This window comes from Cotesia typhae, unplaced genomic scaffold (assembly GCF_013202065.1).
Source record: "Cotesia typhae breed Kobodo isofemale line unplaced genomic scaffold, CoteBio_Ctyphae contig_11, whole genome shotgun sequence".
Lineage (NCBI taxonomy): Eukaryota > Metazoa > Arthropoda > Insecta > Hymenoptera > Braconidae > Cotesia > Cotesia typhae.
The window spans coordinates 5,638,981-5,657,743 of NW_027423711.1; the positions used below are offsets into that span (position 1 = coordinate 5,638,981).

General features: G+C 32.1%; 1 protein-coding gene across 4 annotated transcripts in view; it reads left to right on the plus strand.

Moving 5' to 3' along the window:
• LOC141526926 (venom dipeptidyl peptidase 4) overlaps positions 1–18,763 on the plus strand; it is a 119,502-nt gene that overhangs the window by 84,190 nt on the left and 16,549 nt on the right. For all 4 annotated transcript variants that reach the window (XM_074242089.1, XM_074242103.1, XM_074242113.1 and 1 more), the window contains 4 exons: positions 2,746–2,826; positions 10,377–10,429; positions 13,679–13,878; positions 18,432–18,601. In XM_074242089.1, coding sequence (XP_074098190.1) covers positions 2,746–2,826; positions 10,377–10,429; positions 13,679–13,878; positions 18,432–18,601 — 504 coding nt within the window. The remainder of the gene's footprint in view (positions 1–2,745; positions 2,827–10,376; positions 10,430–13,678; positions 13,879–18,431; positions 18,602–18,763) is intronic.

Here is an 18,763-nt window from a genome sequence, read left to right on the forward strand (position 1 = left end):
CGCTGTTAGTTTGTCGGTGATGGCAGTTCATCGTCATTTAACTCACAGTGTAACTCACCTAAAATTGAATCAATAGTAACTAGTAGTTTACTGGTGTGTGTGGTAGACGTTGGTGCATCCTCTCGACGCTAACAAGCAGAAGCCTCATAAGTACAATGCTTCAATGCTTCAATATTACAGTGTTACACTGTTTCAATAAGAGTCTTCTTACTCTTGTGGCGTCATCTCACCTGCTCGCGGATTACAACTCTGGTTTATTGTGCCGTAACTTATAGCAACTATAACAAAATAATAATAACAATAATAGTTGCCTAGCAAGCTGCTGGAGTAGTATTGTCCCAAGTACCGAGTAATTTTGTCGTTGTAGCGGCTAATTAGTGCCGCAAGGTACCCGCGAGCGTTAATTTCTCCGTGGACTATTCCGGAACGACCGACGAGTAAAGTAAAGCCCTTGACGCTCTCCCGACCCTCTCTTCGAGCTACACATGTCTACATATGTACATATGTTACACCTCCACACCCTGTTCGGTCGAAGTGACGTACGTTGAGTAGCTGGTACATGGAGAAGTGCATTAGTGACTAGTGGAAACTTGGGAAATCAACCGAACAGCTAAAAATCTAATGCAACTATAAAAAGAGACCTTACTTATGCGATGTGCAATAGCTAATATTTAATATGTATCATCCAATATTCCCGTTAAAGTAAATTAACTCTTTAATGCTCACGAATGTTACTGCTTTTATTATGATTAAAATTTGTACAAAGTTCAGTTTATTGATCTGCGTTGAAATAATTATGACCCAGAGATCGGGAAAAAGGGTCTAGCGTAGCGAGGTGGGACTGAGTCGGAGAGAGAGGGCCGATGGCTAGTACAGGACAGCTGAGGAGTAGGGCGCGGAAGAAGGGACAAGAAGGGAAACGACGGCAGTTACCTACTCTTCATCTTTCATGTTCGCCTGATACTTCGACGGGCGTATTATCTCGAGAAATTATTATTTAACATTGTAAATAATCCGGTTTTTCTTTATTTAAGTTGTTGTTTATGAGTGCAGTATTATTATTCTAATTATTAATGATAATTTACGATATTGAAAATATTATTCACCAAAGACTTGTGAAAATATTATTATTTAATTTAGGTTTGATCATAAATATCTAAAATTATTTAGTTAATAAATATCGTTTGTTTAAAAATGTTTAATAGTTTAGTACCAATGTTGTATATCTAGACGGGTTAATTATTAGTTTAATTATAAAAGTATTATTTTGTCTACGACGATTATTAATTGTGATTATATTTCTTTAGTTAAGATTTATTGAAAGAAAATTAATGTAATTAATTTTGGAAACAAATTATTGTAAATTTCCAATTTATAAAAGAAATTATTCTAAGTCCCAAGCAAATTTAGTATGGGAAAGCGGCGAATGAATATAGAATGAACGAAATGACGATTATTATTTAAAAGAAAAATATTTTATAAAAGGAATTTTCTAAGTCCCGAACAAATTTTAGTATGAGAATGTATTCTGTTGAATTTGTATGTAATCTGTTGATATTTGATTGTCAAAGTGAAAAGTAAAACTCAGAATTTGACGAACTGAATGGATATAGAATGAAGGAATGCCAATTAATTTGATAGTTTGTAAATACCGTATAGGTGGCAAAAACGATCAGTCCGGTTCACTGTAAGAGAGTTTTTGGAAAAATGATAAAGCCCAAAAACTTTTCACGAAAAAGGGAGTCTTGTGACAGAGTGTTATTGAGGGAATATTCTTCTACTAATAACAGCTGGAAGGACATTACCTTGGTTCGTCTAGAACACTGGTAAGTACCTTTTGAACTCTCAACAAGATTTGACTTCCCCGGATTTTTGACCCTCTGTCAAAAATCCGGTAGGTAATCACAAGCCGTGTAGGTGGGAGCGGAGAGGATACTCTCCATCCGCTCTCGTGGTAGAGATTTAGGCCCAGGGTGACGTCTAGTCTCCTGGGGAACGGGTAACCAATTTTTGGAGTTTTAGTTCGCGATTTTGACGCTCACGAGAGTGAGAATGCGTGAGAGTTTGTTTTGTACAGACCAGTTTTGATCGGGCTGTGATACGCGTGCGTTGACCGACGTCATGAAGTCATTTTTTTTTGTATTATTGTCGTTAGATTTAGTTGTCGAGATTTAATATAACCTAAAATTGTACTACGAGAGTTTTGTTATTTTTTTTGTTGTAACCTATTGAATTGATTTTGATAATTAAATGAATATTTTGTTTCTCGATCATAACCTGTTTGACATTTTGAGTTTATTTATTTAGACGTAGTTATTTATAGTTTATTTATAAGTAACTGAGTTCTGTTGGTTTTATTTCGGATTGTATATTGTTGTTTAGCCCCCTTTTACCCTGGACTCCGGCGAGCTTCAGATTCGAGTGAGGGGGCGTTTTGTGTCGCAGTATCGTACATATTCGTTCAGCGTTTATTCCTCAAAAGAATAAACACTCAAAAATTACCCGTTACATAATTTATAAATAATAAATTAAATTTTTTTTTAATATTCAATTTTGTTCTGGTTTATGAAATATAAAAAAATTAAATTCGAAATAATTTTTTAATGGTTTTTAATTACAGGTCAAGTAATAAATTTATTTTTTCACATTAAAAATATATAAATTACTCAATAAATAATAAAACTGAATTTTGGACAAAAATAAACCTACATTTGTAAAATAAAGTTTTTTTGTACTGAATTTCAGGTTCTGGGCTCACCTCTGACGTTTGATTTTGAATTATCACCGGACCGCAATTATTTACTAGTGATGTCGAACCACCAAAAGGTGAGTGTATATGTATTATATATATATATATTAAAAAAAAAAAAAAAAAAAAAAAAAAAAAAAAAAAAAAAACGTTAGCATAAATTTTAGAAACTATCAATGGTAGTGGTTTATTTTTATCAGAATGTATGAATACATAAATATAAAGGTAAGCACTAAAAAGAGTAAAGAGTACTTCATTGCGGGGATTATGTTAATGAGAGTGAATGAGAGACAAGTGCAAGTGCAGTGAAGAGATAAATGTATACTGTAGCCAAATGTACAGCGGCATGTTAACGTTACGAGGAGGTAGTGAAGCTTTGGCCAGAGGGATTCTGCATTCTGGATTCTGGATGGTGGGCGCCAGGAAAGGGATCCAGAGACATTAGCATTCGAATGAGATGCCGCGATTTAGGGCGGTGAGCTTTACGAAGCACACAATGGACCGTGATTGCATTGGCGTAACGCAGTGCTGAATGCGTTAACGTTACACCTCCCGCTTCGAAGCCCTCGGCGGTCCGGATCAACACTATGCTCTTCTCTCGTTCCTTAAACGTCATTATTTTTTTAAATCTCTTCCAAATATTTATAGAAACATTTTTCTATCAATAAATCTTTTATAAAATTTTAATTAATTTTTGTGGCATGCCACAAAAATTATTAATCAATATTTAATCTCAAAAATTTAAGAAAAAAATTGATTTTTAAATTATTTAAAATTTTAAATTGGAAAATTTCTAACCCTGTTTAATAATTCACTAAGAGTTTAACAGGATAATATAAATTTAGAGTTTTACTTGGTAAAAGAGATAATAATATGCAAATAGCCAGATGTAAGCTGTAGCCCACCAGAGTATTAATGCCAAATGTTCGATTATACAACAATCTCATCGAACACGTGCGTATAAGTAGCACCGTGTGCTTCTCCTCTGTACTACCTGGTTGAACTTGCCATCGCGATATCCTATCTCCGGCGAATCAACATTCGAATCCTGCGCACACCGAGATGCCGACGCCCTTCCTAACAAACCAAACTCTCATCCTGCATGATATTTTTTTCCATCAAAAAAATAAATCCGATAAATAAATTCAATGTGTCACTTCTTTTAAGCATTTAAAAAATAGTCACACATGTTTTTTTAAAAATGAATTGAAGTATTTATCTATCTGCACTCTACCGTGCCTCTATAGACAGCAGGGGGTTAAAAAATAAAAAATATCATCGGGACATTGGATCAAATAATGTTGTTGTTATTATCAGTGATAATCTACGAAATTAGTGATTCAGGATTCGTAATTTCGGGTCATTAATAAGTAACAAGTTTGCGGAAGAGCTGAACGCGGTGATGCTTTAGTCAATTATAATGATTCTGGACATTCTGTCAACAACGAGATGGTGATCGATCTGGATCAGGGCTGGCGAAAACAACCTGGAGCCCTATGGGGATTATGAATTTATGGGACATCACAGTTTCCATTATTCAGGATTTAACAGCCAGGTGATCGTTCAGCATAAACACAAACAATTAAGCTTTAACTACTAGTTAGACTATTCTCACGCTTCAGTAAATAGCTTACAGTTTGTTACGCCAATATATTCTATCACTAATTATAATGATAATTAGTCTATAGATACGTTTCTGATAGTAAATATTTGAAAGGGGTAAATTGGGCTTGTATTTTTTGGAGTATCAAAAATATTTTGGGAATTTTTACGGAAAAGAAGCAATTAAGAAAAATTTCAAAGACAAACAAAAAAGTCTATTAAAAAATAACAAAATTAATAAGACATCCAGAGCGTGGCGAATCCTCTTTGGAGTCTAGTTCGGGTTCAGCGCGATTATTTTCCCAACGTGACTGAATGGAGAGATAAATAAAAATAAAATGAAAGTAAAACAAACAACAAAATGCGACAATCAAAATAAAAATATATGTCCTCGCGTGCTGGGAGTATCTATGTATTTCCACGCTATTTTTCTATCTCCAGCGCATGAAATATTAGTTTTTACATATAAATATAAATAAACAAGTAAATAAATAAATAAGTGATCGAGTGAGTGAGCGAGCCTGGTATCAATATCTCGAGTTTTATTGGACAAAATATATTTCTATTACGGCAATATTCTCGATAGGAATTCTGTAATATCACATTGTGAATAAAAATAAAATAGAGGTATATAAATACAGCCAGAGAGGAGCGTGTCGTATCGTGTCGAAACAACCTACGTGACGATATCTTTGAATTTTGAATGGATTATTTTCTGCATGCATGGAATATTGCCGGTAGAGTGAGTGAACGCAAAGGGCCGAAGAAAGCCGAGTATGGGGGTGACGGAAAGAGCGATGATAAGCAAAGGAATATGGGTACGCGCCCGAGGTATATTTATCAAAACGGAATACCAGGTCTTGTAACAACTATACTCCTATGTACTCCTTTCTCCTTTATACACTGCAGTAGTGGATAATAGTGTATAGTGTATATAGTGGGTCCCAAGGAGATGTACGGCGTGAATATCAACAAAAGCCTGTACAACTCAGTACAATTGTGTGAACTGCTCGTATTCTGAATTTAGATATGCCAATGACTATTGTTCGATGTGGTTTGCTTATTCGCAGTACAAAGTTTGTTCTTCTGCTATTATTATTGTTATTATCACTCGCTAGGGAGAACTAGGGAGAACAATCCATTTATTTCCCTCAAATAATTTGAAAATGTTTATTTTTTTTTTTTTTTCTTTGATAGCCATATTAAATTATAAATTCCAGTAAAAAAATAAACTGCAATTACAAATATCTAAAATTTAAAGATAAATAAACTCTTTAAAGGAATGAAAAGAATTTTTTATTTCGGAACTCTCCAGTAAAGAGACGATTCAGCGATCATGCGCCATCTGTTGGTTATTTTTAACACTAATTTTTATGAAAAATTATATATGAGACATAAGGACCACATCTAGTCAGATAAGACCTATAAAATTTTACGATACAAACATATCAAGCTGTATAAGAAAATTATTTCACGGGTAAATTAGATTTTAATAAAAATAACCATAAAAGTTATGTATCAAGCAATTTCATAATCTTTCATAGCATTTAACAACCAGAAGATAATTTCGGCCGTAAATTCCTCGATAAAAATTCTCTTTATCCCCTGGCGTTATCCGTCATCTAAAATATTAAAATTTTATCATCAGATAATAAATTCATTGTAATACAGGCAATATATTTAGTAGTATAACAAGCTGATAATATCAGGAAACGTAAACTGCCGTTTGAAAGCATGTGTAAACCCAGCAGCCGCAATCTCTGGACCGACGGTTAATTTTAAGTGACTCTACCGGGATGTAATAGCCGGCCAATTCAACAAAAGTATCTACTGCGACTACCCCAAGCTGTCGATTACTTTCGATGTCGTCGTCGTCCAGTGGAAGCCTTAGCACATTAGTCTGAAGGCCAACGGTAGTCACAATATTTACAAAAATTTTATTAGATAAATTGATTAGTCATAATTAGCTTCATCTGTTACGTGGCTAAACTTGAATACTTGATAAAAAAAAAAAGAGGTTCGGCAGGGGCAGGGAATTAAGTGATTACTGATAGTGCTGGGCATTGAACGCCGGGGATTTATAGTAATAGAGTAGGATTGTCAGTTAGAGTTAAGAGGCAAGAGGAGGTAAGAAGGAGAGGAAATTGATTAATGTCATTAGGAATCAAAGACAAGCATTGGGACCTCGAAGCTCGTTAATCTCCGATTGGTTGTACGTGAATTTACCCAACAGCTAAATACCATAGTCTAGGAGATTTGTGACTCCATAGACCATTTGCTATTGAGAGTCCAACCTGCAGACGGGAATCTCATGTATATACACACCTTCTCTTCACCTTATATTACTTGGGTTTACTATGACGTAATAAGCTCCCGGCTTTCAGGACCTCCGAATCACAATTTTACCCGGTTGAGATCAAACTCGAGCTATCAAACTAAGGTTTAGTGCTTCTATTTACTTTCTTTACTGCGTTGCTTTAATTTATGTGTAGCAGTGGTTAACGATGTGCTGTCAATGTATTTTATAGGGCAGTATTTAATACTCATCAGCTAGGTGCTTTATGTATCACCATCAAATTATGTTTCATAGTGTAAAAGAGCCGTAAAAAAATTTTAAAATGGCCTGATAGGTTCTAATATGACTTAATATGTCTATAAATAATTTTTTTGAACAAATTTAGTGTTAAAAATATCCGACAGGTGTAAAGATAAAAATTAAAATAATTTTTTTAACTTATTTAAAGAGCTACACTTTATTTTAATAATTGAAATAGCTATCAAATTTTTTCTGCTCACTATTTTTTATTGTTGAATTTTTTTTTTTTTTTTTTTTTTCGTGTAAAAAAATATTTTTAATTTTTTAAAACTTTTTGACTGTGTTTACACTGGAATTATAAACAAATTCTATCGAAAACGTATGGTTTTACACGTGTTCTATATTTTTTAAATAACTCATGTAATATTGAAAGTTAACTCAATCTATCCTTTTATTTCATTAAAAAAGCGGACATTCATCTGAAAATTCAATTCAAATAAGAAATAAAATTTTATGATCGAATAAAAATTTTAAAACTATTTTAAGTATATTTTTCATTATTTACCGAAAGCTCAGACTGAAAATAACAATAACAATGTATCTTATCTAGAGTATCAAAAATTGTAATATAAATTCGATCCTTAATACTGGTAGCTTGGGCGCTCATTTGAGTCTGCCCTAGGGATCGTTTTCCGCGATAACGAATCTATGAAACATAATATTGGTGTAGAGTCTTGGAGGTTATTTTTGAATGGAGCTTGAAGCGAAATTCCTCAAGTTCTTTTTTTCCACCCTCGGCCTTGTGATTCTAGAGGCTCACAACAGTTCATCCAAGCGACCCTTATGGTATTCGTGACTTATCGATATCCGGTGTAACATCAATGGATGCACATTCACGTGGAAACCTTTAAGAGAATTTAAACTCTACTTTTGCATTGAATATTATAAAAAATATTTTAATAATAAATAATAATACGATATTAAAAATTAAAATTCAATTTAACTTTCAGAAATTGTATTTCAATTGATGATGTTCTTTTGTGAATTCATACTAAACTATAATATACAACAGCAGTGTAGTAGATAAGTATTTACCGAATAAATACAAATAGACTGGGTGGTGACAATAAACGCCGGGAGCAAGCAGTGATGTGGATTTAACGCATACAAAATAGGAAAATGCAGGTAGAAATACGATGTATCCAGTGGTGTAGCGTAATTAGCGATAACGCAGACGAGCAGAAGCGTGGTCAATTTTCGAGCAGGTGTACGAGCTCCCTTGCCACTAGTTAACGATCTCTAGCCACATGACTACGTAGATGTGCCCCATTCCACTGGCATCCACCCTCGAACGATGTCGCTAACATATAGGCACCATCTGTTTGACTATACTCTCGTCTAAGCTCCTTTATTCCAAAATCACTCAAATCTCGCTCGGCTAATCTCTTTTAATTCCTCATTATTCATTCCAATTATTTTTACAATTGTTTACTAATGCTACAAATGTATTTTAATTAATCAAAGCCAATACACATTAATTAATTATTCTCGATTTAATTTATATAAAAATATGTATACACATATCAGAGCCGAAAAGTCAATTTAAAAACAATTAATTAAATCAATCAGCGGATTCGAGTAATTGATATTTACTTGGAATAAATTAAGCATTAGTGGGTGAAATAAAATGGAAATAGCTGACAAATAGCTTTTTTAATTGGAATTTATATTCGTTAATTACCTATATAAATTAAAATTAGAGTACGGAAGTAAAATAGACTGGCGAGAGTTAAGAGAGGTATTAATTTGAATTTTGACGATTGATTAATTGAAATTCTTGACTCTTGAGTGCCAATCAGCAGTTTCCGATTTGAATAGCAAAAAAAAAAAAAAACGTTAATTATCAGAAGAGCTCGCTGTGATTTAACTCAAGTGACTCGCATCGCGGTTGAGGGCCAAAGAAGTGTTAAAGTGAGAAGTGAGACAGTACTTTCTTGCTTGGGTTGCACTTTTGCCCCTCGACTGGCTAATCCGCGGGTTTTTCTCATAATCCGGGCCTTTTCACTACTCGACTCTTGCCCCGACTTACGCGGATTGTTGGCCTGTGCACTCAAACACTCGACAACTCTTCTCGGTTCTTATATTTTGGCCCTTTTCCAGATTAAAATACAAATATTCAAGCGCGATAAAATTTAAGCTGTTAATTATTTAATTATTTTATAAAAAATAAAACAAACTCTTAAATTGAACCAATGGGATTAATTTTTTTATCACTGTTGGAATGTAAAAAAATAAATAAATGATAGAATGAGAAAATTTAGTTTGGATCGAAATCGTAACCGGAACGATCCGATCGGACTGCGTTACTATAGGAATTAATAGGAAGTCAATGTGAAATTTCCGGTCGTTGCCGCGGCCATTGTTCTGGAAACTGCTTTCTTGCTCCTATATATATTTAGCTGAGTTATCGCCCCCGGTTCAACTTATACTTTTATTGTCTATAACAAAAACATTTCAATTTTGTTGTGAGCTTTTTTTTTTAAACCTGCACAATTTCATTAGTAGAAATTTTTTTATTGAGTTCAAATGCTTGTTTGTTTGAAAATTCCTAAAAATAAATACTTTTATTTATTATTTATGACAAATAACTAATTTTAAACCGTGAAAAAAAATAATAAAAATACTTGCGAAGGATTTAGAATAAATAAATTTGGAGTGTTAATAATTAGAGAGGATTGCCTTGGAAAGTGAGTGGGCTTAAACGTAGAGAGCTTTTGATAAGTGAGTAACAGTAGTGGCTCACCAGGACAAACCTCTGTTCTCGGTTGGCTCTAATGGCTGTTCAGGACCAAACTATATATATATATATATATATATATATATATATGTATATCTGCAGACAGAAAGAGAGAGAGGGAAAATTTTGAATAGAGTGGTGCGGCGAAAATAACGTAACATGCGATGGTATCATAAGCGTTAGCGCTAGCGTGTATACGTAGGAATGATTTATGACGTGTCCCTAAAAGAGTTAATGGAAGCAAAATAGCACCGGGGAACTATGAATCCTTCCATATCGACGAGCATTATTGATGACGAGGCCTCGATACTGAATGCTATCTCCCGTACCGACACCACCATTATTTATTGGTGAGAACTGTTGACTATTAATAGCCGTCTCTAGCTCCAACTATTTTGGATTTACCGTTATAATACCCAGATATTTGTATACCTATACCTCTATTAATATTTATACACGTATATGCATACCACTGTTGGAGTGTTCGAGAGTGAATATTCCGCGACAAAGCCGAAAATCCTTCATTCAATCCAATAAACATGTTATGCGCTTTTTCTTTACTATGCTCTTTCAAAGCTCGATGGATTTTTGAATAAATCCACGCGGTAAAAAAATATTGATAACGATAAATATTTATTTATCGATTAATAAATTTGTTTTTGATAAATTTATTTTTTTTTTCTCTGTTTCAGTTCTTCCGATACACTTTTCTAGCGCAGTATCGCATCGTCAATTTGAAAACACTGTAAGTCTATTTTATTTTACTGTTTAATTTAAATGTATTTTATCAGAATTTAAACTTTAAACTTTTGCCGATAATTTCAAGAAAAAAATATTTTTTTGTCCAACGAAAAAAAAAAAAAAAATGATAACAATAAAGCAATAAAATAACAGAGCGGGTAATTTAAAAAAAAGTTAAAAAGATGTTTCCAACTCGACTAAAGATTTCACCGTCGTTTGCAACTTTTTTTCAACTTCTCTTTATCGTCACTTTCTTCAGCTACACTCCAACCCTTACTTACGACTTTTAAATTTTTACTTAACTATCTCTTTTTTCCGCGGCCGCTCCTACAAACACCCACCATTTTTTAACTATTTTTACGTCAATCTATTTTTTTTCTTCCAGTCTTAAATTAAAAGTTTCAAGATTATACTTTGGTGAAATTATTTTTGCATTAAATTAATTTTTAATAATTATAATAATTTAATACAGTTTTCCTCGGCGGGTTTTCAAACTTTGTGCATTGTACATTTTCATCTGCGGCTGTTGAATTGACATGTATAATAATAATAATAATAATAATAATAATAATAATAATAATAATAATAATAATAATAATAATAATAATAATAATAATAATAATAATAATAATAATAATAATATGCACATGTGTGTAAAAGATATAAAATGATGTTGAAATACATTATCACTATTATTATTATTATTATTATTATTATATATATTCTTGGCGACAATAGTATGTTATATAGCATTTACACATCTAGGTGTTTTTGTTTGCCTTACAACACATAAAATAGTGTGTAGAAAACGAATGGAGGAGATAAACGAGAAAATGTATCGTGGAAACAACAGTCGTCTCGAAAAAGTCCGGACTATTTCTAATTGCACTATCCCGAGGATCAATCGATCATTTTTCTGACGCGTATAGTGCACGGGCACAAAAAACATTGTCACTGATGTGATGATAAATTTCGAATATTGCATTTCTTTAATTTAATTTTATAAATCAAACGCGACTTTTTCAAATAATTAAAAACCGTAAAAAAATTTTTTTACAATTAAACAAAAATTAATAAATTTATTACATAAAATTTGTGAGTTTTTAAAAAATATATTTTGATTTATTATTTAATAAATTCACCCAGTAGGATAATAAATTGACAAACATGTGTCAGCTTGCATTTTTCTGTATGTTTCGATTAATCATTTTGATTTGATAAAAATCAGATCTCGCGTGTAAATTAAAACAGGAAGTAAATCATGGAATTAATAAAAAAAATTTAGACTGTTATTGAGGTAAATAAACAATAAAAAGAAACGACTAAAAAGCTATTTGTGCTTGAATACAACGATATTTTTTATTCGTTTAGTAGCATATCTGTTTTATACATATATAGAAGTATGTATGGATACATTTGAACAAATGTATGATGGGTAGCGAGCGAGAGTTTCACAAAAATAATCACGAGTATTCAAAAGCACCCTGGTGCAGGTAAATTGTGTGAAATTGGACAAAATAAAAAATATTAAAGATATCACAATAGCGTTGGGCATTTTATTAACTCGAAAATTTAAATCGGACAACAAAAATGCTCTCGGGTATGTCCGATGCGTGATATCGTATTATCTATGCTCTCCAGGGAAAAACTAAACCAACCGATAAAAAATCTGTCGCGAGATATTTCCAATTTAAAATAAAAAACGATTCAAATTTATTTTACTTTCAAATCCAGGGATCATTTGTTTTGTTATTCTTATACAAATGAAATTAATAAAAAGCTTGGTGTAATACAGGACAATGAAAAAGAGCCTTAAAAATTGAGATCGCTGTCAAAGGACGAATTCACACCCTCGGATAAGTCCACAGGATTTGAAATTTAAGAAAAAGCTCCGGAGCTTATCCCGATTTGGTATATTTATTTTGTTTGAGATATATTATGACAGGTCCCCGTTCAAAGACGCTGATTTTTTCGGATTATCAACCCTCGGAATAAATTCAAGGTTAATAATTTAACGATGATACATTTTTTATTGCTTTTGATATTTATTGGTGATAAAAATTAATTTATTTCATTAAGAGGGTCCTGACAAATAGAGGTTTTATAAGTTCAGATGTTATTTATAATAAAAATAAAATTATTTTTTAAATAAAAAAATTTTCAAAAATAATAAAAAATTTCAATCAATTTCTAAGTACAAAATATTTTATTGAAAGAATGACAGCTAACTTCTCTGGGGAAAAATCCCAAGAGAAGCAATAAAAATAGTTGCTCTTAACTCTGATAGCAATATCATCGAATGTAAAGGAAACAAACATCTAGTATTACGAATTTAATATCCTATAGTGAAAAAAATAATAAGACGGTAGATCTGGAGTAGAGCCTTTAAGCCCTTAACTTTGTAGTCTTCAACGTTATCATCGTGTCTCTTCTTTTCTTCTCTATTCTCAGTGTACCGGGTGAACACAAGAGCTGAGAGCTGAGAGCTGAGAGCTGAGTTTACATGAACGAAGATACCCAACAGTATAAAATACAATACAGCTAGAGGCATCAAGCTTCATAGTTCACCCACTCAAAAGCTTACAAATGTTCACTGAAGCGATTCCAAAGCCACACATGCCGAATGCCAGCCTTACAGTCTAATCCCTGACGATAAAAATTTTATTCACTCAATACTTTAAATATTTGACGTTTTCTTATTTATTTATTAAAATTTATGAAATATCTCTCCCTGATAAGAATTAATGGAAGGGCTCGAGTGCTTTTTATTCTTCATTAATATTAAATACATCACACCTCCCCATCGGCACGTCGTCGGATTTTTTTTTTTTTCGACAAAAAATAAATAAATGAAACGAAAAGTATCGTTTGTACTCTCGGGGAATACATATTCGCCCCAAAAGCAAAAGGCTAAAGGCGTAAGGTCTTGATCTGAGAATTAAGATTTAGGTCAGTGGCTGCTCGTAAAGTTTGATTTGTGTATCAATAAATCGAGCTGCCAAAAATAATTGAATTTTTTGGACTTTGATTTTTTTCGGGCTTTGGTAATTTTTTTCCTTTCATAGCTTTCATACAGAGTTTAGTTTATGGGTTCGGCAGTTCAAGGGATAGTAGAGCAAATGGGGGGGACATCCAATTTTCTCGATATCATCGATACAATTTTATCGCCGCGGCGCTTAGTCGATTTTCACGATCGAGTTATCGGAGCGAGGAATAAATCATTAATAACGTTGTGTGGGTGGTTTGCTTTTAGGGAGGACACTCTGCTCACCAAGGGAAACTCAACGAGTCTCCAGCTAGCCACATGGGCGCCCACCGGAAACGCGCTTGTCTTTGTTCATCTTAATAATATTTACTACAGACCGCACGCCGAAAAACAAAAAGATTACCAGATTACCTTTGATGGCGTCTTTAGAAGTGTTTTTAATGGGATTCCTGATTGGGTTTATGAAGGTGAGTCTTTTTTATTACATTTTTAAAACTTTTGATTTGCGTATAAAAAATATTTATAATTCAATTAATTTTTTTTTAATAAAAGGATTAAATAATTTACAACTTTCATATATAATATTTCATTGAAAAAATTTTTCAATTTCAAGTCTCGTTAATATTCAATAAAAAAAATTGAATATTTTCAAAACCAATAATCATTTTAAGTTAATATTACAAAAACATTTTATTTACAAGCTAACTAAAAATATATATTCATTGCTCAACATAAAAAATACAACCCGAATCGAATAACAAAAATATTTTATGAAAAATAAAATTATTTCCGATGTAAATGAATACATATTTGAACAGGGACATTTACTCTGTTCAAAAAAAATATGAAAACCTAAAATAAACCAGTAACGTTATTATTATATTTATTACAAATGTATAATCTTGTCAGTGATACGTTTTTATTATTCCGCCATATGTATTTATGTATGTGTGAATGCTGCATGTATGTGCGTACATAATATATTTGTGAAACGCGGGAAAAATGGAAAAAATGTAACGAAGTGAAACAAATGTGTTGGGCTGGAAAAATAGATGTTGACTGACGAAAGCTAATATATGAATGCGTAAACTGAAACATAGTAGAGCAGCACACCCTGTACTGGTGAAGGCACTGGTAAAGCACGTGAATTATTGCTGCGACGGGATTTTGAGCTCTGTATTCCTATATGTTCCGTATATTTGTATATATGGCACAATACTGGGAGGACGCCGGTGTCTAGTATAGGTTAATATATGTTTCAAATACAAGTCTACGAATGTCCCGGGTCTCTGGGGTGTTCCGAGAGCCACCTCGAGATATTACTTGCTCATGATAAATTGACAAAACCACCAATCCTCTGTCTAAAAACGCAAACCGTATACTAAAACATTAATAACATCAAATGTTTATTTATCTCACGCCTTTTTTTTTTTTTTTTTTTTTTTTTTTTTTTTTTTTTTAATTTATAAACCTACCTGTTGAACTGTGAAAAAATTTTTTGACATAAAAATTAACCAAATAAGGCTTCCTAAGCCGTTATATAATTTTTTTTATCAAACTTAGTATTGAAAACATCCAACAGATGGCGCATAGTCGCTAAATTATCTCATTATAAGAGAGTTAAATTTGAGATGATAAATTCTTAACTAAAAATTTTTTTTCTTTATTGTATAAAATCTAATTGAGTTTCTTTAGTAAATTTTTCTTTTTTTAATCAAATTGCTTGATCAAAAATTCAAAACATAAAACATTCTTTAAAGAAAATAATCAACAGTTTAAGGGAAAACTTTAGGTGTAAAATAGAGCTGGCAAAGTGAATGTAAATTTAAAGGTGAAATGAAATTATATATGCAAAATTGTATCACACGGCGCTCAACAAGCTTATTCCCCCTCCCTCCTTTAGCGTCGACAACTTCCTTGTTAGTTAGAATAACCCGTTTCACAAACTATAGAGAGCAGAGCACCTGAAAGCTTCTTTTCCGTCTGGACCCTCATCATTCTCGCAATCCGCAACTTTTTTTCTTCTCGCTTGGCTCTGGTCCCTGAAAAACGGTCAATTAACGGGATCACGAAGGTGAAATAGAAAAAGTTTGACGTACCATTTTGCCTGAGAAACTTTGTCTTATTTTACGTCAAAGCGTATTCATTCAAGCATGCTTAAGTGCCCGTATGTAGAAATAAACTTTTTGTGGTAAATTAATTAATTTATTTTTCTTTCTTAATTAGTTTATTAAATAATTTAATTATACAGTTATATTCAATTATATTAATTAGAGATGAGCTCTTGATGGATATTTAGAGCCGATAACTCAGATGAATAATTTTCAGTCGCTGGTTGACAATTGGGATCGCGGATTTATCGAGAGCTACTCACGGCTGACTGAACTCTAAGGCGGATTTATAAAGATCTCCGACCAAATCCTACCTCGTTAATGGCATCCGATTAGTACTTAAGACCTATATCTGCAATACATCTCATTTTTATATTTTTTTTTTTTTTTTTTTATCTCGCATCGGGAAGTTTAATTATGATGGTTTAAAAACTCGACGGATATAAAAATATACAAGCATAAACAAGATTAGTTATATATTTATTATAAAATGATAATCATTACTGCGTTATAATTTTTTTTATATTTTTTTTAGAGTAATGAATTAGAAAAATAACCCGTGAATTTTCTCTTGAATCAATTTAATTTTTTTTTTTTTAGTACCGCTACAATTCAATTAGTTTACTATTTTATTTTTTCTATCTTGTCTGTGTAAAAATAAAATTTGCATAAGAACTTCAGGCGTAAAAACTCAAACACTTATATTATTATTAAAATTTCGAGTAAATATAAAAATAAAATATTCCGTAATATTTAGATATAAAGATTGAAAGACAGCGTAAAAATAAAAAAATGAAAGGTAAACGGTGTGAGGAAATAAAAGTGATGGAAATATAAAAATAAAAAGAAAATGTCTATCCATACACAAGTATTATTTCACATTCCTTTTACGAAGAGTCTCGTCACGAACGGTTCAATACCTCCTGGGAAATGATTCAAATGCCAAGAGCGCATCCCAATGTGACATTCGGCTAACTACTGTCTCTCAACCGGCCGTCACCTGCCGGCGTTTAATAAATAACGAATAGATCATCTCAATTTCTCGATAGAGATATCTCTTATCTTGTCTCCGGGGACCAGATGATAGTCTCGCTTTGCATCAGTCATACTGACCCACTAAGATCTCCAGTTGCCAAAATACATCGGGATATATTTTATTTTATTTTATTTACTTTGGAGCCGCGTTCTAAAGTTAAGTGCAAGAATAAGAGTTGAGAGTTGATCGTCTAGTGGAACGAGTTTACATTAGGTCTGACTACCGCTCGACTTTTCTACTTAAACTCTACTTTACTTAGCAGTAAAGAGTCGTCAGATGCTAGTAGAGGAAAAAGAGGGTAAGAAAGAGGAAGGAGAAAAGAATAGATGTTGAGATAGGTGTTGAGATAATTAATGAATGAAAGAGTGATAATTAAACTTTCCAAGATACTCGAGTTGATGTGTAAGGTTAAAACCTTAAAGTCTATTAACTTATTAGCTCACCCATTTGGTCGATGCTTTAAATAAAGAACTCGTTACTTTTTAGATCTCACTTTTTATGAATTCTTATTATTATTATTATTTTTAAGTGGATAGTTAACCTTACTTTTTAAGACTCTAACAGAATAAAATCATTACTTTTTACTTTTATTAATTCATCAGTTTTTTAATATTGAAATAATTTTAAAATTTCCTGAAAATCTTCTCTGATGGGTTCACATATAATTTCTAATTAAATATAGTAATAAAAATTTCCGATAGGTGACGCATAATCGCTAAATCGTCTCGATACTAGAGAGTTGAGTTTGGAAAAATAAAAATTATTTTTTTTTAGAGGTTTATCTAATATGAAAAATAATCATAAGTAATAGCCTGAAATATAAATAGGCCATTTAATAAAATTATCTCTGAGGATAATATTCAATTTTTAAAATGAAAGAAATTATCATCTCGAAAGGAACAATTTAATTTAATAACAAATATAATTCCGTAAATTGCACGGTATTAATTTAATAAACTGTCACACGACTTACCCCAAGGCTTTCGAGTTTATAAAGACGCTTTTAATCCGCGGGTATTTAGGATCGAAACGACCTAATTTATATATTATGCGTTTGCAGCAAAAGCCTCAAGCTTAATGCCGTCGCACATAAAAATATTTAATAAAAAAATAATTTATTACATTTTTAAACCAAAGAAAAACCAAGGAAAAAATATTTAAGAATTCTTTATAAAAATACACAATATAAATTAAAAATTTTCATTATGTCAAAAGACATAACTCGGTAAATCTAGTGAGTTATCAAAGAAAAAATTCCGAGAAAAGTGGGGCTCTAAAAATTCCATCGAACAAAGAGATACCTTCCCCCTCCCGGTAGACCGGTGGTTTGCACAAAAGATGTTCAAAAACGTCCTTTCTACTTTATATTTTTTTTTTTGCTTCTCTCCTCAATCCTCTATTTTGGCCATTTTTTCCTCTAGCTCTACTTGTGTTTCTATTTTCTTTTTTTATCAGAAGCTCTTTTTTAACCAACAACCGACATTCTCGTCATTCCAACAGATAACCACTTTTTTCACAACTCCAGCAAATTCTCATTTAAACCTTATTCTTTTCTTTATTTTTATTTTCATTTTCTCTCAATGAAAATACTCCAGAGCCGGTTTCTTTTTCTCTTGAGGTATTTCAACATTTTTCTATCTTACTTTGCGGATTTTCGCTTTCAAAGAATTATTTTTACTATTTTTTTCCGTCCTCATTTCCCTTTTCAGCCTGGCTATGACTTAGCTGCAGCGTTAAATAAATCCGCAGTTTGTTTTCTAATGACCCCAGATGAATGAAAATAATTAACTTGAGTACGCTTGCTACATCAATGCCCAATTATATTCTCCTTTGTTTTATTTTTATAATCTTTACTATCATTTTTTTGTTACAGAGGAAGTTTTTAATTCCAACAAAGCGCTTTGGTTTTCACCCAGCGGCAACAAGATGGTTTTCGCACACTTTGATGACACACAAACGCCAATTATGAATATTACGTATTATGGCTACCCAGGAAGCTTGTCGTTTCAATATACATCAACTATTCCAATTCATTATCCCAAGGTATGATTTTAATTTAGAATTATAATTTTATTAAAAAAAAAAACAATTATTGTGTTATGCTTTAATAATTTTTTTTTTTTTTTACCTCAAGATATAAATTTATTGTAAAACAAATCAAAATAATCCTTTCAAAATTCATAAATTCATATACTGGGTATAATT